Here is a 25,109-nt window from a genome sequence, read left to right as displayed (position 1 = left end):
GAAAAGGGAAGCAACGCTTTAGAAGCACTGGGAGGCACCAGGGGAGCCTGACATTGGGACGTAGAGGTGAGAAGGGTGGCGCCATCCCGGACCACCGCTTCCAGAACTGCCGAGTCCCCTCCCCGACCTCAGCATCCCGCACCTGGCCCTTTCAAGCGGCGCCAAATCCGGGCGTCCCGGACGAGGCGGGACTTCCGGCCTGGGCCGAGCCAGTTCCGGCCGCGCCGGAACTCCTCGCTGAGGAAAGCATTGGGGATACTGGCCGTCGGCAGAAGCTCCCGGTGCAGTGTGTGTTTCACAGACCCCGAAGAAAGGTTGGGCAAGGGGTCGCTCGCGATTGGCACGTATTTGAGGCAGTGAAAAAGAGGAGCTGGGACATGGACAGCCGCTTGCAGGAGATCCGGGAGCGGCAGAAGTTACGGCGGCAGCTCCTGGCGCAGCAGGTCCGCGGCGGCCAATGTGGGGCGGGAGCGAGAATGCGCGTGCGCGGCCGCCCTTCCCCCTTCCTTTCTGTGTCCCCTCCCCGCCCGCCGCAGTCCTCGCCTTCCGGGTCGCTAGACCCCGACTCCCGGGTCTGTCCTTCTCGTTCTCAACTCCTGCGGTGCCCCGAGTTTTACCCAGCTCCTGCCGAGTTCACTGTGATGCTGAGTCGAATGCCACGACTGTTCTTCAACCACTCGTGTGGGATGCCGGGCTGGCATGGTGCTCACTGGTGGGACACAGAGCTTTGGTCTTTGTAAATAAATCACTGCAGTTCACACGAGGATGAGTGGCTTGTTATCCCCTCAGTTTGTCTTCACAGTTTAAATGGTCTTCAGTGTTTTCTCCTTCCTCCTCGTCAGCACCAAATTCTTGAGATCGTGGCTTCATTGTGAAATAAGTTTATATCGTTTCTTTGGGATCGTGTCTAAAGATACCGTTGAACGTATCCCGAGTGTAAATTTCAGATTCTGTATATGATGTATGCATCTCATGCACTGTATCTTTGACATCATCCACAGCTAATATTTGAAACCTTACTCTGTATTAGTCACAACAACCGTCTTAATATAATGGTATTATCAAATTATATAATAGGCTCCAGAGGTTAAGTGATTTTACCCCTGGTCACTCACATCTTGGCCAGGAAATTGAATTTAGTTTTGTCTCTCCAGAGCTTGTCTTCTAAACCCGTCCTCCTTCACTGCTTTGTGTGTATGAGTAAGTTAACACTTGCTGATTAGTAGAGTCCACATGCAGAGAATACACACTGTACATGGTCTTCTTAAAAATCAGAGGCTGTGTTTTCCATTCTCCTGTTCAAATCAGTACAAGTGATGGGGGAAGTACTGATAGGCTGTAATGAGGCATTTTGATGTTATTTTTCAGTAATAAATAATTGGTTTTAGTGAATGGAAATCTGAAGCCTATCTTCCTTTATGATCTGATGAACACATTTGTGGTATATTGTTAAAAAGGTGGGAATTTGGAGTCAGATCTGTTCCTTGTCCCTCTGGCATTATGGTCTTTAACAAATCAGGTGTCCTTTCTAAGTCTTCTTTTTCCTAGCTTCTTTTGTCATGCTATCTTTAAAAGTGTGTTCAGTAGCTCTTGTTGCCTCCACGTAAGGAGTTTTCTCCTTAATTTTGAATTCTAACCTCTATTTTACTCAAAAAATGTATTGGAACAATTGTTGAATGTTTTACACTCAACAAATGCCAGAGGCTCTACTAGGTGTTGGCAAATGAACAATAATAGGTAGTCCCTACCCTCAGAAAGCTTACAAAGTGCATAAAATTTAATAATAGCTGCCACTTATGAAGTCCCTTCTAATTATGTGTCAGACTTTGCTAAGCTTTTTACATAAATTATCTTTGTTCTACAATCAGATGCTGTCTGTGTTTTCATAGATGAAGAAATTAAGCTCAAAGAATTTACATTGCCATTTTTAAGGTATAAAGTTCAGTGTTATGCCTATAAAGACTTAGCTTGCATAAAACTGGATGGATTTTTATTAGAGCATGCAGTGAATAAGTATATGAGCCAGTGCATACAAAGTGTTTAATGTAGTACCTACAACCCTGTATAAAAACTGTTTGCTGCTTTTTTTGGTTATTGCTACTACAAGTTGAGTATCTTTTCCGAAATGCTTGGGTTCCGGGTTTTAGTTTTTTTCAGATTTTGAAATGTTTGCATTATGCTTACCAGTTGAGCATTCCAAATCCAAAAATCTGAAATTTGAGATGCTCCAATGACCATTTCCTTTGAGCATCATGTCAGTGCTCCGAAAATTTTGGATTTTGGATTTTCAGATTTAGGATGCTCAACCTAAAGTTGTGTAAAGGTGTGTTTTATTATTTACTTTAAAAGTAGGAAATTGGCTAAAGTTAAGTGTTTTATTTTCAAACACAAACGGCCCCTGACTTACAATGGTTCAACTTAATGATTTTTTGACTTTCCGATGGTGCAAAAACCACATGCATTCAATACTCCTCGATTTATGGGGTTATGTCCCTATAAATCCGTCATTAGTTGAAAATACTTTAAGTTGAAGCCACACTTTCAACATTTATTTTAAATGCACTTATTTTCAACTTATGATGGATTTATTTGAAGTTGAAGTCACACTTTCAACATTTATTTTAAATGCATTTATTTTCAACTTATGATGGATTTATTGGGATGTAACCCCATCATAAATCAAGGAGTATCTATATGACTGAAAGCATAAAATGCTTTTTCTGCTGTCAAAATCATTCTTAATTAACATGATTTTGTTTTCCAGTTTTTCCAGTTAGTTTTATAAGCTATTAACCCATTTGTTTGTTGTATGATTTGGGTTTTTTGTTCTTTTTTAATACTTGATATATTAAATGCCTCTACAAATGCCTGGAAAGGCTGTCCAATGTATTGTGATCTAATTTTTGGCTTTTGCCTTTTCCTAGTTGGGAGCTGAAAGTGCTGACAGCATTGGTGCTGTGTTAAACAGCAAAGATGAGCAGAGAGAAATTGCTGAAACAAGAGAAACTTGCAGGTCAGTCAAGTGAATTTTTTTTTAGTGACATGTTAACATTGTGAAAGGATCATTATTTAATAAACATTATTTAATAAACAACATTACTAACAACATTAATAAACAACATTATTTAATTAAACAATAAAAGGATCATTATTTAATAAACAACTCTAGGTATGTAGAGTGTTTTTATGAAAAGCATCAAAATAAAGAAGATTTTGGAAACATTAGTTTTTATTGTCAATTCATGAATTATGAAATCTTTTCTGAATATGGTAAGTTCTTATTTATAAAGTAGGAAATGGACTTCTAGACTAAGAATTAGCATATATACTGTAATTACATTTTCAAAATTTTTATAAAGGAAAATATACTTTACCCTATAAGTGATATTTATTTGATAGTTGAGAAAGCATTTCAGTATATTTGTGATCAATTTCAACATCGGTCTTGCTCAAGACAGATTAAAATGATGTATAATATAGAAGTTTCTTTTTGCAGTACATCCCTTATAACACTTTATTTTCTCATTTGCTTGCTTTCTCGTGAAAATAGACTACAGAATTATCAATCAGATTATGTGACTATTTGGATGATATATAAACTGAGTAAATACATAACGTTTAATCAGGAAAAATTTGCCTGGTTCTGTTTTTATCACCTGTTATTTAATATTATTAATAGATGTACTTAGACATCTTACATATATATTTGTGTGTGATATTTCCTTTTTAATTTTCAGGGCTTCCTATGATACCTCTGCTCCAAATGCAAAGCGTAAGTATTTGGATGAAGGAGAGACAGATGAAGACAAAATGGAAGAATATAAGGCAAGTAGAGAATTTTATTATCAAGAAAAAATAAGTCCTTTTAATATAATAGATTCATATCCAGGAGAACAAATTTGATGGAAAACTGAATTTTAAGATGTGCTAAAATAATTATTGTTTTTTTTTTTTTGTTTGTTTGTTTTGTTTTTTTGAGACAGAGTCTCACTTTTGTTGCCCTGGCTAGAGTGAGTGCTGTGGTGTCAGCCTAGCTCACAGCAACCTCAAACTCCTGGGCCCAAGTGATCCTACTGCCTCAGCCTCCCAAGTAGCTGGGACTACAGGCATGCACCACCATGCCCAGCTAATTTTTTGTATATATATTTTTAGTTGGTCAATTAATTTCTTTCTATTTTTAGTAGAGACGGGGTCTCGCTCAGGATGGTTTAGAACTCCCAACCTCGAGCAATCCGCCCGCCTCGGCCTCCCAGAGTGCTAGGATTACAGGCGTGAGCTACCGCGCCCGGCCTAAAATAATTATTAATGGCATATGTTGTCATCAGAAATTAAGACCTTTTGTATTAGTTTCCTCTTTTTAATGCAAGAGTTGTATGGATTAAATTAAGTTATGTATGTAAAGTACTTAGCGTAATGCCTGGTAAGCACTAGGCAATAGTATTCTTAAAGAAGTGTGTCAGAAACTTTGGGTTATTGGAACAGATTTCAAGAACCTGCAGTAGTCTTTTTTGAATTGTATTATTCCATGTTAACAATATGGGGTGGTACAGTTAACATATTTTGCAAACTGATGGGCTAGACAGCAGTGTAGAACCATCTTTGAAAGAGGCTCAAGAAAAACCCAGTATCTAAACTTATATTGCAATATTTAGTTGAAACAAAGTATTATGGGTGAAAAACCTGATTTCATTTTTTTAAGTAAATTGTTGTATAACAATATTTAATAGTGAAGAGAATGCATAGTTTCAGTAATTCTCTAGGAATTTCAATGATGTGATACCTAATCTCATGAATACTGTCTTTGTATGTTGCATTTTGTTGTATGCTAATATGTAGCATCAGTATTTGTGATTATTTTGGGTGTAACCATATACAATTGCTGATACTCTAATTTTTTGACCTGTAAGTACAGCATTTTCTTAATGATTCAATCTGATAGAAATAAAATTGTGCCATTAGTGGTCATACCTTTCATGACTTAAGCTAAATTCTCATATTTATAGTATGTATGAGATAATACTATATTCAGCCAATAAAACATTAGTAATTGTAGGTAATTGCTATTCATAATAATCATGAGGAAATTTTTTTTTATTTTGAAGATAATCAACTAGTTAGATCTAATGATCAGAAAGCAAAAACTTTAATGTTTTGCTTTAATGCTAATTAGAAACATTATATCTTAAGGACATACAATATTTATGTTGAGTCTTAATCAAGATGTGATAATTAGAGAAATAGTCTTGATACATAAAATGTTTACTTAATCTTCCTTTTTCAAGGATGAACTAGAAATGCAACAGGAGGAAGAAAATTTGCCATATGAAGAAGAGATTTATAAAGATTCTAGTACTTTTCTTAAGGTAAAGTAGAGAATTTTCAAACCTTGTAACTTTCCACATTTAAGCTCTGTGTCTGAAAAGATTTTAAATATCTATTTGTCTTTAAGATTAGGGATTATTATTATAAAATAAAGATCAATTAAAATTATTTGTGAAATTTTCTTCTGATATTTGGCTATTTAGTATGAGATAATAGTATATTAATGTCAATAACTACTGAAGAGTAGTGCTATCATTTTACTTGTGTTTTCAAATATTACTTTTTAATCTATCAATTGATTATATTTTGTCTGACCCCTTGATAAAAAACAAAGTACAAATTTAGTGTATCTGCCATCAGAGTGCATGCTATTAATTTAATTTTGACTTTTTCTTTAGGGAACACAGAGTTTAAATCCTCATAATGATTACTGCCAACATTTTGTAGACACTGGACATAGGCCTCAGAATTTCATCAGGGATGTAGGTATGTCAGATTTATTTGGACTAGGCTATTGCTAACTCTTAATGACGTGCATGTAATTTATCCATTTGTGGATTAGTCCTAGCAAAATTATTCTTCCTAGTTTGACTTCTTCTTTCTGTTCTCAGTGCTTCTTTCTAGTACACCTTCCTTTTCCATAAGCAGTGTTATCTTTTTTTTCTTTTTTGGGGGGGATTCCACATTGGTTCTGTGACTATCCCTGCATTTTAGATAGTGTTATTGACAGCATGCAATTCATCCATTAAATAGTATAATTCATTGTTCTTTTAGAGTATCCACAGGAGTTGTGCAGTCATTACCGCAATCTATTTTCGAACGTTTTCATCTCCTCCAAGGAAGCCCCATACCCGTTAGCAGTCAGTCTCCATTCCCTCCCTCCCATTTGCCCTCCAGCATTAAGTAACCACTAATCTACTTTCTGTCTCAATAAATTTGCATATTTTAGACATTTCATATAAATGAAGTCATGTAATATGTGGTGTTTGGTGACTAGTGACAGTCTTCTTTCATTTCGCATAATATTTTTAAGGGTCATTGAAGTTATAGCATGTGTCAGTACTTTACTTCTTTTTATTGCCAAATAATATTTCATTGGGTGTATATAAATGTGTGTGTGTGTGTGTATATATATATATCTCACATTATTCATCTGGATTGTTTGTACTTTTTGGCTATTACAAACAATCTTGTTATGAATATTCATGTAAAAGTTTTTATGTGATATATGTTTTTATTTCTCTTTGGTATATACCTAGGAGTGGAATTGCTGGATCCTGTGGTAATCCTTTGTTAACTTTTTTTTTTTTTTTTTTTGAGGCAGAGTCACACTCTGTTGCCCGGGCTAGAGTGCCTTGGCATCAGCCTAGCTCACAGCAACCTCAAACTTTTGGGCTCAAGCGATCCTTCTGCCTCAGCCTCCCAAGTAGCTGGGACTACAGGCATGTACCACCATGCCCGGCTAATTTTTTCTATGTATTTTTAGTTGGCCAATTAATTTCTTTCTGTTTTTAGTAGAGACGGGGTCTCCCTCTTGCTCAGGCTGGTTTCAAACTCCTGACCTTGAGCCATCTGCCTGCCTTGGCCTCCTAGAGTGCTAGGATTACAGGCGTGAGTCACTTCGCCAGGCCCTTTGTTAACTTTTTACCTATCTGTTTCCAAAGTGGTTGTACTATTTTACATTCCAATCAGCAACGTATGAGGGATCTGATTTCTTCATGTCTTGGACACTTATTGTCTGTATTTTTTATTGTGACATCCTAGTGTATGTAAAGTGGTATCTCATTGTGGTTTTGATTTGCATTTTCCTAGTGATTAATGATATTGAGCATCTTTTCATATGCTTATTGGCCATTTGAATATCTTCTTTGGAGAAATGTCTTGATATTTTGTTTATTTTTAAATATTTCTTTGTCTTTTTATTATCAAATTGCAAGAGTTCTTCTTCATTCTGTGTGTGTGTATATAATCTTTATATGTTTTTGGTACAAATCTCTTCTTAGATAGATGATTTGCAATTTTCTTCCATTCTGGAAGAATTTTCACTTTTTTCTTAGTGTATTTTGCAGCACAAACATTTTAATTTTGATGTAATCCAATTTATTTATTTTTATCACTTATAAGCAACATTACTCTTGAAGCAGAAACTAATTTTAATGCTTTTATAAGCAAAATTTAGATGTAGCATAAAAAGTTATGATAAATTTTATACTCAAATTTGTATATAAACCTTTCTGCTCTTACTTTCCCAATTCAAAGAAAATGTACTTAGAAAACTATTATGATAAATTGAGGAAAAGCACCTTCTGTTTTCTATTTGATTGAGAGCTGACTCTACCCTGTTAAAACATTACTATAATAAAATCTTCAAACTTGTTTTATTTGAAGAGTGATCTACAACCACTGGTTGAGGAAGCTTTTCAGAATCTTTCGCTTTTACTCTTTGATATTAAAGTTATTGATATTTGTACTTTTGGTTTTTATATTAAATTTACATAATTTATTATTGTTACGAACATGCTTCCTGTGTGGTGAGAAAGATAGAAAAAAATACTAATTTTCTCTGCTCTGGGTACCTATCCAAAAAACTAAGTAAAAATCTTAACAGTTACTACATTTTTTAGGAGAAGGAATTTGTTTTAGCTAAAAGAAAGGGGAAAAAAAGCACACAAGAAAGGTAGTATTTTTTCTTTTCCTGGATGGTTAAACTTGATCCCATGAGCAGATTGTTTAACTTAATAAATATTAGAAATTAAATGGTGTATTGACTTGAACTGGGCTTTAGAACATCTGAGTTTTTACCTGTATGTGGGCTTAGGGTCATTGGTTATGAAATGTGTATATGAATTGTTTAAAAATGCTATAAATTAACTTTCTAAAAAGGACATGAGAGCAAAGTGGCATTTGTATTGTTTTATTTTCTTGAGAATACTCATAACTTTTGAATTCACTGATACTGAATTTACTTGAATTGCAGCTTAGAATTTACTATTTTTTCTCCTCAGGTTTAGCTGACAGATTTGAAGAATACCCTAAGCTAAGGGAACTCATCAGGCTAAAGGATGAGTTAATAGCTAAATCTAACACTCCTCCTATGTAAGTGTTTATTCAGTTACTGTTTGCTCTCAACTCAGTTTTAAAGTATCAATGTGTTATAAGTTTTCTTTTTAAAAGAAATTTAGTGCCTCTATAAGATTAAGATACTTTATTACTCTGATCTTTAGTAAAATATATTCATTTGAAATTCTGGTGCTAAGTATGCAGTGGGTTCTCATTTAATTTTTTTTCAGCTTTTCAGGTAATTAGCTTTAAGTACCTCTAAATATTTTTATCTTCTTAAAAAATCTTTCATGTTTATTATATTCTTGATACTTTAGTTAAAATATCTTTAAGTGACTTTTTTTTTTTTGAGACAGAGTCTCATTCTCTTGCCCAGGCTAGAGTGCCATGGTGTCAGCCTAGCTCACAACAATCTCAAACTCCTGGGCTCAAGCGATTCTTCTGCCTCAGCCTCCCAAGTAGCTGGGACTACAGGCATGCACCACCATGCCTGGCTAATTTTTTCTATATATATTTTTTAGTTGGCCAGTTAATTTCTTTCTATTTTTATAGTAGAGACAGGATCTCGCTCTTGCTCTGGCCGGTTTTGAACTCCTGACCTCGAGCAATCCACTTGCCTCAGCCTCCCAGTGTGCTAGGATTACAGGTGTGAGCCACCACACCCAACCAGTGACTTTTTTTTTTTTTTTTTACAAAGCCATTTGTTTATTGGAAAAAATTTAGAAAACGTAAAGGATAAAGGATAAAAATTAATTATAACATAGCATCCTGAGATACTATTCTTTTTTTTTTTTTTTTTTTTTTTTTTTTGAGACAGAGTCTCGCTTTGTTGTCCAGGCTAGAGTGAGTGCCGTGGCGTCAGCCTAGCTCACAGCAACCTCAAACTCCTGGACTCCAGCGATCCTTCTGCCTCAGCCTCCCGAGTAGCTGGGACTACAGGCATGCGTCACCATGCCCGGCTAATTTTTATATATATATATTAGTTGGCCAATTAATTTCTTTCTATTTATAGTAGAGACGGGGTCTCGCTCTTGCTCAGGCTGGTTTTGAACTCCTGACCTTGAGCAATCCGCCCGCCTCGGCCTCCCAAGAGCTAGGATTACAGGCGTGAGCCACAGCGCCCGGCCTGAGATACTATTCTTAACAATTTGTAATATTGTAATTCAGTTTAGTCTTTGCTAAACAATAAATTCCCCAGAAATGTATGTAGTCTTTGAAATTGGAGAATGTTTCATATTTAGCTTTCAATGTTTTGTACATTTGACAATTTGATAAAATGTATTCGGTAAGTTGTTAGAAGAATCACAAAAAGTCTCAGTATTTGGGGAGACTATATATAATTTTCTATATATATCTTAGTTGGCCAATTAATTTCTTTCTATTTATAGTAGAGATGGGGTCTTGCTCTTGCTCAGGCTGGTTTCGAACTCCTGACCTCGAGCAATCCGCCCGCCTCAGCCTCCCAGAGTGTTAGGATTACAGGCGTGAGCCACCGCGCCCAGCTTTAGATCCCTTTTTATAGAAGGAGGAATTTAAAACTTATAGGCCAGGCTTGGTGGCTCACGCCTGTAATACTAGCACTCTGGGAGGCCAAGGCGGGAAGATTGCTCCAGGTCAGGAGTTTAAAACCAGCCTGAGCAAGAGCGAAACCTGTCTCTACTATAAATGCAAAGAAATTAATTGGCCAACTAATATATATAGAAAAAATTAGCCGGGCATGGTGGCACATGCCTGTAGTCCCAGCTACTCGGGAGGCGGAGGCAGGACGATTGCTTGAGCCCAGGAGTTTGAGGTTGCTGTGAGCTAGGCTGACGCCATGGCACTCACTCTAGCCTGGGCAACAAAGTGAAACTCTGTCTCAAAAAAAATAAAACTTATAGTGAAATACTTTTTTTCTCAATTGTTTAGTTAGGTAAGAAAAACTAATGTGGTATTCCTTAGAAAATTCAGATGACAGTGGAAAGGCGTTCAGAAACTCACATCTGAGTATGAATTTTCAATGTAAAGATGGGAGAAGAATTTATTGTAGATGTACATGGGTAATAGGTTGATTTTTATTTTATAGTGTAATTATGCCCATGTCTTAGGGAAGAGCACTGGGAGGTGGTTTAGTGTATATACCATTAAAAAGCACTTAGTATTAATAATTAGCTCATGATCACTTTATACATAATTTTTGGTAATAATGTTTAATCTGGGAGGTATTTGAAAATTTTTTACTCATTTTTTGTGCTTTAATCAAATAGGTATTTACAAGCAGATATAGAAGCCTTTGACATCAGAGAACTAACACCCAAATTTGATGTGATTCTTCTGGAACCCCCTTTGGAAGAATATTACAGAGAGACTGGCATCACCGCTAATGAAAAGTGCTGGACTTGGGATGATGTATGATGAAACTTTTTACATTGTAATAAATTATTTATTTTCAAATAAATATGCATTTATTTGATCAGAAAGTGAGATTATAAATATTATCCCTACTTTTGTAGGAATTATAAATATAGATTTATAGTGTATATTATATCTGGAAGTCCAAAGTACAAGGTACATTAACAAATATTACATTATCTTTAATTCGATTCTTCTTTCTGAGGCAAAGATTGAGTAGGTAGTCAGTGAGTAGGCTGTAGAAAACTCACAGTTCCAGTCTTAGAGTCCTTGGATATGTAGCTAGAAAAGTCTCAAAGCTCTAAGCTCTTAACCTTTGTGTCATATCCTAAAGAAAGTACCAGTAGTTAATGTAATAAATAAAATGTAAGTAAGAAACGTGGGTTTCGTAAGTATTCTTTTTCACATTAGGGAGTCAGTAGTGGTCAATGTGTTTGTGTTAAGAACATAAGCACCTATTTAGAATACCAGTGCTTAGCGTTTAGAATTATAGAGTCAAAAGAGAATACTTTGTTATTTTTTGGCATTTCAGACTTACTTATAAGAATATATGTATATTGATTTATTGAAAACTGTTCTGTAGATACTGGAAACCATTCTTCCCCAAACATTTATTATTATATTTCATTTTAATTTTACCCCTAACCTTGGGCTTATTTAACTTCTTTCTGTTCTTTTTTGATAAAGAATAAAACATTGCTGTAGAGTATCTCTCAAGTTCCATCTATACGATTTCATAATTCTATGAATATGGTTTCCTATAAGCTCTTTCCTTATAAAAGCAAGTGTGTTTATGTATGTGTGTGTGTATAAAATAATAAAACAGCAGAACAAGAAATTTTAAAGAAATTTTTATTTTCCATTATATTTCCTAATGGAAATTAGTACATTTAGAGAACACATCTACTGAGAATCCTGACAAATTTCAATGGTGGTTCTTTTGGATTTCGGATAAATGGAAAACAAACTATTTTTATGCAATATTGTTTTTGTGTCCTACAGATTATGAAGTTAGAAATTGATGAGATTGCAGCACCGCGGTCATTTATTTTTCTCTGGTGTGGTTCTGGGGAGGGATTGGACCTTGGAAGAGTGGTAAGGTGGTGTTTTTTTTAGAGTGGAATTTTAAGTTCATAAGAAAAACATGTAATAATATTTTGCATAAGAAGTTTGAAGATTGTTATTTTGTCTTTTCTTTCTTGGATAGTCGTAAAATGTTCAGAAGGAAAAAATGTTGGGAAAAGAATGGAAGAGAAACAGTACCCATAAGTCAGTTAATTAGCACTAGGGATGAATGTAGCCCCTTCAAAATATAATGTATTACAACTGCAGAAAGAAAACAGTTTAGAGATTTGGAACTCCAAATTACAGCTTAAAAATGAGCTGCTTAGTGTCACTTACTGCTCTTTATAAGTAGCTAAAAAGTATTATTCTGAATAGCATGGACACTTGAATTCCAAATGAAAGTCAAATCACATTGGAAAAGTTACATGGCATATGGAACACATAGTTTGAATGAATGAGGGTAAGAAAGAAAGTTATGATACCCAAACTTATTTCAGGTATCTTATATTAATTGTATTTCAGAGCTTTTCTTTTCTTTTTTTTTTATTATTTTGCCAAAAGGAAACAAAATAACATGCTGTTTTAACCAAGAATAATGTGAGTATTATGACTAGGTATCAAAAATCTTCAGTTTTGGTCTCAATTCAGCTACAGTTTGACTGTGAGACTGGGCAAAAAGGTACTTAATCTTGTGGGTCTCAGTTTCCGCATGTGTTATTGGATGGTACTTAAAATTTTTATGACATATTGTTATACAGCAAATGATCTCATTTAATCGTGCTAATTGGGGTAGGTGTTCATTTGACAAGTAAAAAATTTAGGATTATATGAGATAACAAGCAGGATTATATTGATAAAATTGTGCCCAAATTCTGAAATTCTATAGTTACTTTATTAATTAATTAATTAATTAATTACAGAGTCTCACTTTGTTGCCCAGGCTAGAGTGAGTGCCCTGGAGTCAGCCTAGTTCAAAGCAACCTCAATCTCCTGGGCTCAAGCAATCCTACTGCCTCAGCCTCCCTAGTAGCTGGGACTACAGGCATGTGCCACCATGCCCAGCTAATTTTTTGTATATATATTTTTAGCTGGTCAATTTCTTTCTATTTTTGGTAGAGACGACGTCTCGCTCAGGCTGGTTTCGAACTCCTGACCTTGAGTGATCCGCCTGCGTCGGCCTCCCAGAGTGCTAGCATTATAGGCATGAGCCACTGCACCCGGCCATACAGTTACTTTATATTTTTTATAAAAATAGTGAGTTTGAGGCTGTTGGGTTACATCATTGCTTCTGTCATTTATTAACTTCAAGGGTAAGACTATAACTATATTTTAATCAGGTATCTCCATTATTTTTGGTGGTGGCTCCCCAAGATGCTATGGAAAAACGAGAGAAAGAAACATACTATGTATGTGTTTATAAGTATATTGGTATTTACCTTTTTGGGCTCTAATGTTTGACTTTGGTCTTTCCTTTTACCACCTGAATTAGGTTGAAAATGATTAGGAGGTTTTTATCTTGTTTATGCAGCAGTTAATCATATTAGTGAAAGCAGAGTTTGGTCAAAAATGATTACAAAAATAAGTCAGCATGAGGAGTACTCTTGAGCCTTTGATAAATTAGTAGATTAGGGCATGTAGGATTTAGGCATTGTTAATGACCTAATGTTAATGTTAATGAGCATTAATATTAATGAACACCAGTGCTAAACAAATATTTAGTGACAGGAATAGATACTGATCTTGATCTTTGAGATTTTAAGTTTTCATTTTTAATGCTGGTTGGTTATTTTAAGTATTGTTTATTTCTTTAAGTTAAGGATTTCTTTTCTTAATTTTATGTCTAGTGTTTACGAAAGTGGGGTTACAGAAGATGTGAAGATATTTGTTGGATTAAAACCAACAAAAACAATCCTGGGAAGACTAAGACTTTAGATCCAAAGGCTGTCTTTCAGAGAACAAAGGTATTACCTTTATTGTTGTTTTTTTTTAATTTTCATTATTTTCTATCAAACTTTTCCAAATCACTGTATCAGTTCAATTAATTTTGGTGGGAAGGCCCTTTTCTGAGTCCTGTAAAAACAGCATTGAGCATTACAGGAATATATCCAAGTTAATTTAAAAATATTTTAGCCACTATCGTAGATCAGCCCCCATTGTGCTGAAGAGGGGAGTATATATTCCTGTATTCCTCAATTGCCATATTTCTAAGTTAGCTATGGACTTTTGATACCTCTGACCCCTTTAATTTTTCCCTTTCTCTAGGCTCAGAAAGAAGATGGCAGCAAGACTCATAGCTGTCCAGCTTAGAGATATATTTCTTTCTTCTTCCCTTTTTCCTATATAAGAATCCCTGAGAACTTTTGCTTCATATGACTCTGCCCTGCTAGTATCAGGCTTTAACAGTTTTTATTCTTTACTCTTTAGGGAGCTGTTGGTGGGAAGGTCTTTCTTATTCAATCTTTCTTGAACTGGAATCATGCCTATGTAATGAAGTTTCCATAAAATTCCAAAATGGCAGTGTTTGTAGAGCTTCTGGGATAGTGAACTTGTGGAATTGCTGGAAGGGTGATCTGCCTGGAGGGGGCATAAAAGCTCCCTGTGTCTTCCCCTATATCTTCCCCGACCCCCTTCTCTTCCTAGAGAGATGCCCTATGTATCTCTTCCATCTGGCTGTTCCTGAGTTGGATCCTTTTATAATACATAGGTAGTAGTAAGTCAGATGCTTTCCTGAATTCTATGAACTACTTTAGCAAATGATCTATCCCAAGGAGGGGGTTGTGGGAACCTCTGATTTATAACCTGTCAGTCAGAATCATGAGTGACAACATAGACTTGTGATTGATATCTGCAGTGAAGGGCAGTCTGATGTGACTAAGCTCTTGACCTATGCATGGGGTCTGCACTACCGAGATAGGTAGTGGCAGAATAGAATTGAATTACAGTGTTGGTACAGAAGTGGAAAAACCCACACACGTCTGACGTCAGAAATGAAGTGTTCTGAAGTATTTATTGAGTGTTGTGAAAATACAGGAGAAACTGTTTTTCTTACTTACATGGCAGTCTTTACTCATCCAGATATCTGGGTTTTCCTATCATGTTTTTGCTCATAGAACTGTATATCAAAGAGTCAGAGAAATGAGGATTGTTTTGGAATTGAGGACATAAAATTTTAAATGTTGTGAAATATGACTGTTGATGGAAAGAGATTAATTGGTCTGTTCTTGTTATTTAGGAGCACTGCCTCATGGGGATCAAAGGCACCGTGAAGCGCAGCACGGACGGGGACTTCATTCATGCTAATGTTGACATTGACTTAATTATCACAGAAGAACCTGAAATTGGCAATATAGAAAAACCTGTAGAAATATTTCATATAATTGAGCATTTTTGTCTTGGGAGAAGACGCCTTCATCTATTTGGAAGAGACAGTACAATTAGACCAGGTAGGACCTCAGTTTAAAAAAAAACCACTTCTTGCTTCCTTGGGATATGGGTGTCAAGAAGCAGGACACACTGCTATGTAAAATAAAATTCTTAAGTATTTGATTTTTTTTTTCTGTACTTCAAATATGAGCAGTTGTAGGTTCACAGCAAAATTGAGAGGAAGGTACAGAGATTTCCTAGTTAGCCCCGTGCCCTCACATGCATAGCTTCCCCCATTTATCAATCTCCCCTACCGTAACAGCATATTTGTTACAATTGATGGAACAGCGCTAACACGTCATAATCACCCAAAGTCTGTAGTTTACACTGGGATTCACTCTTGGTGTTGTACAGTCCCTGAATTTAGACAAATGTAAACTGACATGTATCCACCATTATAGCATCATTCTGAGTAGTTTCACTGCCCTACAAATCCCCCATGCTCCACTTGTCCCTTCCTCCCCTCACCTCCTGCAATCACTTGATCTTTTTGCTGATTCCATAATGTTCCCTTTTCCAAAATGTCATATAGTTGAAATCATACAGGATATAGTCTTTTCAGATTGGCTTCTTTCATTTAGTAATATGCATTTAAGGTTCCTTCATGTCTTTTCATGGCTTGATAGCTCATTTCTTTTTAGTGCTGAATAGTATCCCGTTGTCTGCATGGACCACCATTTATTTGTTTACCTAGTGAAGGGCATCTTGGTTGCTTTCAAGTTGCCAAAGTGCCTGTACCATTTTGCATTTTTATCTGTAGTGAGAATTCCTGTTGCTCCACATCTTCACCAGCATTTGGTGAAGTTAGAGTTCTGGATTTTGGCCATATTAATGTGTGTAGTGATATCATGTTGTTTTAGTTTGCATTTCCCTGATGGCATATGATGTGGAGCATATTTTTATATGCTTGTTGCAGTCTGCATGTCTTCTTTGGTGAGGTGTCTGTTAAGCTCTTTGGCCCATTTTTATTAGATTATTTTCTTATTGTTGAGGTTTAAGAGTTATTTGTATATTTTGGATAGCAGTCCCTTATCAGATATGTTTATTTGCCAGTACTTTATCCCTGTTTGTGTCTTGTCTTCCCATTCTCTTATACATGTTTATTTCTATTTAATTAATTTCTGCTCTTATTTTTTGTTTTCTTCCTCCTGCTTTCTTTGAGTTTACTTGTTATCTTTTTATCTGAAGTATGTTTAGATTATTGATGTTCAGCTTTTTTGTATCGTAATATTATATTTAGAGCTCTAGATTTCTCTGAGCACAACTTTATTGCGTTCCAAAAGTTTGACATCTGGTATTTTATCATTTCAAAGTATTTCATGTAATTTTTCCTTGTGACTACATATTTAATCCATTGGTTATTCACTGTTGTGTTGTTTCAGTTATTTTGTATTAGGTTTTTTGGCCTAATATTGTGGTCAAATATCATATACTGTAAGATTTCACTTCTTTGTAATTTGTTAGGATTTACTTTATGACTCAATTTTAATAAATGTTCCAAGTCTGTTTGAAAAGAATGTATACTTTAATTTTGTTTATAGTATTTAATTGTGGGCTGTTTAGATTATCCATTATCTCTACTGATATTTTTAAACTACTTTGTTGAAATATATTATGGTGGTTTTCTTTGTTTAGTTGACAGTTTTTTATTTATATCTGTTTGAGGCTCTGTTATTAGGTACATATAAAATGTAGAATTTTTATGCCTTCCTGGTAGATTGACCTCTTAGATTATAAAATGTTCCTTATCCAATGTTTTTTGCCTTAAGTTTCCTTTCATGTGATATTATTGTAGCTATTCCGGCTTTCTTAGATTAGTGTTTATGTGGCATATTATTTCCATCCTCTTACTTTCAGTTTTTGTGTCATTACATTTAAGGTGTACTTCTTGTGATTAAATACATGGTTGCTTTTTCATTCAGTTTATATTTATCTTTTAGTTGGACTGTTTAGTCAATCTGTATTTAATGTAATTCCTGATATATCTGGGCATAAATTACCATCTCACTATTTGCTTTATGTTGGCACCACCTATTATTCCGTGTTCCTTTTTCTCTGACTTCTTTTGGCTCAATTAATTATTCTTTTATTATTCCATTTGTTGTTTTCATTAGCTTGTTAGCTGTTCTTTTATTGTTCTTTCATTGGTTATCTTGGAGATTGACCTTGCATACTTGAATTATTAAAGTCTAAGTTAAAATAGTATTAATTTTTAAAGGGTGAGAATGATATGGCTTATTCTTTATAATTTTCTTAATTTTTTCAAAACCATTTTTTTCTCAATATACATATAGATCATGCATATGTTATTATATATATATACAGCCATAGAATGAACTTTGAACTGTTACGAATTCTGCAACTATACATGAACATCTTGTTTGGAAGTTTTGTGGATGATTATACTCTCTTCTCCAAGTAAAAATATTTTGGCAGCAGAGCTTGTGACAAGCAAATATTTCCTTTTCAGTGGCTTAAGAGAAACTAATGTCACTGGATATTCACTGGAGGAGTGTGTTTATTCAGAAAGCATGGGTGTCCGTATATGTTGAATATCGAGATTATGGCCCTAGTTCTTTATTTTAGTAAATAAGGAACAGATTTGTCTCTTCCGTCATTAATCTGTCCTGCCCCAACATAGCTCCCGAATATAGGAACAGTCTCCAGTGGCAACTGCTGTTTTAAGGAAGCAAAAAACTTAAGATAAAAACAAAACTATTTGAAGAGTAAATGCAAACATTAGATGGTAATCTTTTAATAATTGAAAAGTTAATGTAACAACATTTAGGAAAGTTTTGTGGTGAAAGTTTTAAAGGTGTGTAGGAAAGTTTTAAAGGTGAAAAAAGAGTCGATCTCACTACCTCCAAGAATTCTTTTAATTTTTTACATAATACCGTCTAGTCCCTGTGCATACAAATTTTTATATAATTGTCATCATTTTGTAGTTTTCCTATCAGTATTATATCAGATATTTTCTACATTTTAAATAATTATTCATAATCATTTTAATGGCTTTCTAGCATCATTTTAATGATTTCTATTAATTTTTTTAAATGAGTAGAAGAACCTAGGAGAGACTAGATAATTGTCAAGTGTAGTTATAGGTATAAGCATAAGAAGCAACTAAAATAGATTTTGCTCCATACCAATTTTTATTTATAATTTAATTTTCAGTGGGGTTCTTCATCCAATTATCTATGGTCACTCTACCCACCTTAGGTTATACATTATGTCTTTTTTTTTTTTTTTTTTGAGACAGAGTCTCACTTTGTTGCCCAGGCTAGCGTAAGTGCTGTGGCATCAGCCTAGCTCACAGCAACCTCAAACTCCTGGGCTCAAGAAATCCTTCTGCCTCAGCTCCCAAGTAGCTGGGACTACAGGTATGCGCCACCATGCCCGGCTAATTTTTTTTTCTATATATGGAAATTCTGAGAAGAGAGAAATAATTTTCATTTCATGTAAAAAGTATATTTGAATTGGATGCTGAAGGGTGAGATTTTTAATAGGTTGGCTGGATAGAAAAGAAAATAATACAAGCACAAAAGTAGAGGTTAGTAGAAAGCAGCCGCTATAGTAGGTCATTGTTTTACCTAAACGAAGGTTCATGGAAAGCTTCAATGAGAAATGTGATTGGAAAGTTAGTTCAAGATCATAGAGTCCGTATTTATGAATTTGGGCTTTGTGTAAAGCCCTAGAATGTGTTTGAGCAGGGAAGTGACATGAGCTTTGCTTTAGACTTGTCACTTTTAGAGGAAAGAGAAACTAAAGGTTGGGAGATCATGACAATATACATGTGTGTGTGTTACATGTGCGTGGTATGGCAGGGGCTGGCCTCGTAGAAAAGGGTTTAAGTTTGAGGGTGGCAGTAGAAATGAAAAGATGGGGATGATTAGGGGCAACATGGCAGTGGTTGAGTTTCTAGGACATATCAACTGAGAGTATTTTGTGGTTGGGGAGAATAGAGCAAAAGTTGGTTTCAAGATATTAACTAGAAAATGATGGTACCATTTCCGTAAGTAGAAAGATTATATATCATTTAATAAATTTTCACTGAGCCCAAACTCAGTGTAATGAATGTGTAATAGTTTTTTCTAAGTGCTATTTTCACAAAAGATATTAAGAGAACATGGATGGGGACAACGAGGAGGATATATTACAAAAGTTACAATCTAGGAGGAGAAATAAGATATATACAGGTGACATCTTTAAAATATGACCGTGATTAAGTGCCATGCATTCTGTGAAAGAGATCAATATTGGATGAGTGATAGGGACATCTTTAAGAATGCACTGGGGATTTGAACTAGTCCCTACAAGATCTAAGATAAGAGAGAATTGCAAATAAAAAGAATAATCTTTTTCCCTCCACTTCAGGTTGGCTCACAGTGGGACCAACGCTCACAAACAGCAACTACAATGCAGAGACATACGCGTCCTACTTCAGTGCCCCTAACTCCTACCTGACTGGATGTACAGAAGAAATTGAGAGACTTCGACCCAAATCCCCTCCTCCCAAATCTAAATCTGACCGGGGAGGTGGAGCGCCCAGAGGCGGAGGACGAGGTGGAACTTCCGCTGGCCGTGGTCGAGAAAGAAACCGCTCTAACTTCCGGGGAGAAAGGGGTGGTTTTAGAGGGGGCCGTGGGGGAGCACACAGAGGCGGCTTTCCACCTCGATAGTTGTGGAGACGTTGATCCTGATAATGCCCCTCTAGCCTTCTTTATTGTAGTTTGCATTTCAAGTGGGAAACTTACTTTAGAGCACAAATCAAGCTTGCACCTTTGCTTTGGTTTCTCTGAACTGCAGGACTATCTTAGTCAACCTCCCTGGCACTTGTCACACACCGTCTAGTTCTGTTCAGGATAAATGAGTATTCGGCCTTTTGTCATGTGCATGAGCAGAATGGAATGCTAGTAACTTCATCTCCAGAGACTGACTCTGGTCTGACAGATTCCAACTAATGACAGAGGTTTTGGTTTTTAGAAGTAGTTGAAGGGGGAGAAGATCCCATCTGTAGTATCGCGCTAGTGCCCTCGGGGTTGGTAACGCACTTCCTGCCGCTGCTGTCAAATGTGGGGAGCTGTCCTGGAGCCTTGACAGAGTGGAGTTGGGACAGATGGTTGTTAGGCAGTAGCCTTTGCCAGGCCCCTAGGGAGATAAAGGAGTGGAATGCAAAAGGGGAGCTTGCATTCCTTCCTGCCCCCGCCACCCCTATAAGGACAAGTCTGTCCCTCTCTCTCCTGATAAGGAGAGTGACAGTGCCGGGGCTGCAGGGTAGATGTGACTGAGGCAGGGGTCCTAGGAGCTGGTGGTTTGAAAAATAATTTATTACAAGTGACTGTTCCTGTCCAGTTACTTACTCCCCCCCAGAAAAACCCTCTATTAAACCCACCACTCTCCCCTTCCGGGGGTGGACGCCTTTTTCGACCTCCACCCACGATGCTCAAATAAACAGCATTTTGCTAAACCTGAGGCTTCCTGTGTCTCCCTCTCGGCTCCGCACCTAACAGTGATAAGCTGCTGTCAGGGTTTTAAGATTTTCTTGATGAAACAATAAAAAGGGGTAGGCTTCTCTTTTCAGTCTTAAATGTGTAGCTACATACGACTTTTAATCTTGTTTCCTAAGAAGCAAATGAGGACAAATATCCTAGGGCTAGAACTCTGGTGTGGACATGAACTTGGATCAATCTTCAAAGTAGTTACATATTCCTTAGCAAAATAAAGTAACAGAGGCAACAACGGAGATACCTGGTTTAAACATTTTGGGGAATAAAGTACTTGGGGATGAGGAAATGATGTACACTTTTAAACTTGTTATGGAGAAAATTTAATGTAAAACAGATTATAGAAAACCCTCAACTTAAGAATACAGCTTAGAAATTGAACTGCACTTGCCTTTTATTAAAACCATATGGTGTGCTGTTTACTTTTAAGGGTCTGGTCGTGCAGATCAGTTAGTTACATAAGACTTCATGTTGTCATTTCTCTTTTTATACTGTAATTCATATTTTAAATGAATTTGATGAATGAAATTATGCCATTATTCTTGATGAGTACTTTTTTAATTATGTTACAGTTTTTCTAATGAAACTTTAAACCTTTGAAATTTGAGAATCTGTTTTCTATATATGGAATTACTCTTGTTACCAAATGAAAAGACTGACCTAAAATCAAACTCTTTCTTTGGTCTTTGATGCATTTTAGTGAACATCTTGTACTCATATTACACCTACGATGAGATTATATTACATCCACTAAAGACTTGGTTTGAAGATAAAAGACCTAATAATAGAAATAAGGTCGAGATCTTTAAAAGCTTAATGAATTAACTTGCTCAATCTTTTAGTACTTTAGTCCTTTCATAATGTAGATGCTATGTATCAGTTTTTGCTGAAATAATGGTATGTTTTCAACTTCAGTAAAATTACAAATTGTTTAGAATGGGAACTGTGTATATCAGAGTTTTAATTCTAGAGAATTCTAAAGAATGAAGTCAGGACAGAGAAATTCCAATTGTCCGCTTCTGATTGTCCTTAGATGTGTCAGCTAAGGAGTGACCCTGCCCTATCCACAGGACTCTTTATTACGTTCCATGCCTAACCAAGGTGAGGAGACATTCATTCCTGGTGCTTACCGGGAGTGTCGTCTTCACAGGGAGATAGGAATGGGTTCTGTGTAGGTTCAGAGTTAAGGGGAGCCACAGCCCACCATGTTTAGAAAAGAGCAAATACAGAAAGAGTAGGTGGAAGAATGCAAACCTAAAATTTATCCCTTTGACAATGAATGTGGCCTTTTTAATAACAGACTAAAAACTAGTTATTTAAGAACTTTTGAATAACCAGTTTTGCTGCCTTTCATTTCCAGTAAAGGCCAAGATGCCGCTTTACGCAGGATGACGTCTGTTCGCTCAAGGACGTTTCCTGTGAAAGTCCATGGCTCTGACCTCTGGGTTTGATCCTCTTTCTGTGTACATGTTTGACATTTTCACAGTTATGTGGAAATAAATGTTCAGTTGCTTCACTTACTGATTCCTTATTGGGGATAGAAGCTAATAAGTGTGAAATAACCCTACATTTTTCAGTTAGAAGTTCTAAGATCAGCATGCCTGAGTTTATACGAATTCCTAGGTGTGCTAGGCCAACAGTGGGAGCCACTTTCCCCGTGCCTCCCTCCTTCCCGAGGGTGGCGCCAGGAGGCCAGCGTGCGCCTGCGGGGAGCACTTTCCCACTCCTGCACGGTGGAGAAGGGAGGCAGGGGTGATGATGTCAGCTAGCAGACTTTGGGGTGGGGGTATTCCCAAATGCCCATACACAACTGGTCCAGACTAGACCAAGGAATTGTGGAGATGTCGGAGTGTAGAGTGTCACCATGAAACAGTACAGTGTGGGAGGTCCAGGTGTCCAACTGGGAAGTGGGAATCGAGCATGGAGTCTGGCATGACAGCCGGGTCCCAGACGCAGAGCTGGAGGGGTCAGTACTGCAGCAGTCCTGCCCTGGCTACTCGGGCAATAGAGAGCCACCTGTGAGCCCTTAGCTCGTAGCTCCCTGATCCTTATCCAGTTGGGTATGAGGCCACGGTGCATTTAAGCTAGTGGAGTGGGATGGCAGGATACTTGGGAGCGACAGTGTGCATCAGTGTGTCACGCCTGGTACTAGGAGAGATTCCTTTTCAAGTCTTTTAAAATACCTTCTACCCATCTTAATTGCTAAATTATATCCTTTCATTATAATAGCTTATTTTAAAACCTGTACTGTTGGCCGGGAGTGGTGGCTCACGCCTGTAATCCTAGCACTCTGGGAGGCCGAGGCGGGCGGATTGCTCGAGGTCAGGAGTTCGAAACCAACCTGAGCAAGAGCGAGACCCCGTCTCTACTATAAATAGAAATAAATTAATTGGCCAACTAATATATAGAGAAAAACTTAGCCGGGCATGGTGGTGCATGCCTGTAGTCCCAGCTACTCGGGAGGCTGAGGCAGCAGGATTGCTTGAGCCCAGGAGTTTGAGGTTGCTGTGAGCTGGGCTGATGCCACAGCACTCACTCTAGCTTGGGCAACAAAGGGAGTCTCTGTCTCAAAAAAAAAAAAAAAAAAATAAAAATAAATAAATAAAACCTGTACTGTTATATACTAAATTTAGAATATAAGATTTAGTCTTCGAAGTATAGTTTCAGGTTTTACTAATTTGTTTAATAAAATCTTTATTAACTTGACAAAATGAAAGATCTGTTGGGAGTCTAGATTCCAAACAGTAGTCTTTGATCTGAAATTATCTCATTTTTGTGATCTATTAAAAACCTTTGCTTATAAAAAAGGCCTTTCGTAGAACAATCCTGTAATCTTGGGGTTCATGTGGGACTTTTAACATTATCCTGTCTTGAAGGTTTGGTGCTAGGGACTGAACTTTTAGCTGAGGCCTCAAGTATATGTGGTCAGTTTTGAAGCTGTAAATCTAGAACTTCCCAAAAGGTTAGAACATTTATCAAGCAAATGAGCCCATTGAAGACTCACTCCGTTTCTGGAAATGCCACATTGCTTCTGTCCTCAAGGCCTCCTTCATTTGCTCAGGTATAAGCATTGCTAGCTGCAACGCACAGAGAGAAACCAGCTCACTTCATTTGGACTTCTTTTTCCAATAAACCCTTTCTCCAGTTTTGGACAAAATATGAAAATGATCAGTTTGATTTATGTGTTACAGCTCTCTAACGGGAAGTGCTAGTGAAAATCAGTGAAAATCAGGTAAGTTAGGCTTTTCCAAAAGTAATTCTAAATAATTGAGAATCTCGAAGTCAACAATGTAAAATGCATACAGAAACCAAGCGTATAACATAAATCAGTGAAGCAGCCAGGAGTGTGTTTGATTATGGAATAATTGTCTTTTTAAGGCACATTGTTTATTTACATATTAAACACCTGGAGATAGTTCTTTTTTGCTCGTTTACTGTCTCCCGTTTGTCTCACCTGTTCTGTTTTCCCGCCATGATGAGCTTTCTCAGCCCTGCTACATGAGAAGCAGAGCAGCACAGGCTGACTTAGTAAACGGCCACCCACTCCTGGCCTCAGACCACGGCGGAGCCAGAGGCGGTGGGGACTGGAGACCTCGTACCCTGTTTACGGTGGACATCAGTTGTCAGCTCCAGCTAATTGTCACAGAGGGAAGACGGTAAGTCTGAGATGCTCATGTGAAATTTCCCTCATTTTTACAGGTCGACAGATAGTTTGTGACCTTTGCTTACATTTAACTTTCATGAAGTTAAAATTCCTTAAAATTAACTTGGCTAGCTAAATACTGTGCGCATGTTTTAAATTCTGGCCTCTAAATACTGTGGGACCAAATTTACTAAAAAGAGGGAAAAAAGTTACTCAGGACAGGAAACTGTCACCCTTGAAAGCATCTTGTGTAGTTGGCTGACTTTGGAACACGCAAGTAAGACTGAAAATGTGACGGATACTTGCGAGTTATGCACAGTGGTGTGACCGCAAGCTGTTTGCCTGTCCAGTCGGGGGAAAGGTGTAGAGACCTAGGCTCGTGTTGTCACAAAACACGCCTTTGAGAGACTCCTATACCTGCATACATTTTTAGTTTACAGTTTTTAATATCATAAGAGAATAACTGCGTCACTATCCTGTCTATTGTATGGGTGTTACTTTGTCATTTTGAAAGCAAAGGACAAAATGTCAAAACTTAGTTTTTGTTCAGGTATCTAGTTTAGCAGCGTGTGCTGGTTTAATGGTCATGGTAATTGCTTCAATGTCTTGTAGGACTGGCTCAAGAGAACATTATCTTTGAGGACGAGAAAAACAAAGTCATTTCTACTAAATTACCATTTGTCAGAGGTCTTGAACAGAAT

At 36.8% G+C, this 25,109-nt stretch overlaps 1 protein-coding gene across 1 annotated transcript; it reads left to right on the top strand.

Annotated features, from left to right (window-relative positions):
- The first annotated feature begins 209 nt into the window (after nt 1–209).
- METTL14 (methyltransferase 14, N6-adenosine-methyltransferase non-catalytic subunit) lies at nt 210–20,728 on the top strand. Its single transcript, XM_020284498.2, has 11 exons — nt 210–443; nt 2,925–3,013; nt 3,738–3,825; nt 5,283–5,363; nt 5,721–5,808; nt 8,328–8,418; nt 10,629–10,770; nt 11,776–11,868; nt 13,683–13,799; nt 15,071–15,281; nt 19,636–20,728. The coding sequence occupies exons 1-11, from the start codon at nt 378–380 to the stop codon at nt 19,938–19,940; spliced, it is 1,371 nt and encodes a 456-aa protein (XP_020140087.1). The 5' UTR covers nt 210–377; the 3' UTR covers nt 19,941–20,728.
- Nucleotides 20,729–25,109: the final 4,381 nt, after the last annotated feature.

This window comes from Microcebus murinus, chromosome 27, assembly GCF_040939455.1.
Source record: "Microcebus murinus isolate Inina chromosome 27, M.murinus_Inina_mat1.0, whole genome shotgun sequence".
NCBI classification, from domain to species: domain Eukaryota; kingdom Metazoa; phylum Chordata; class Mammalia; order Primates; family Cheirogaleidae; genus Microcebus; species Microcebus murinus.
This window is presented reverse-complemented; position numbering and strand designations above follow the sequence as displayed.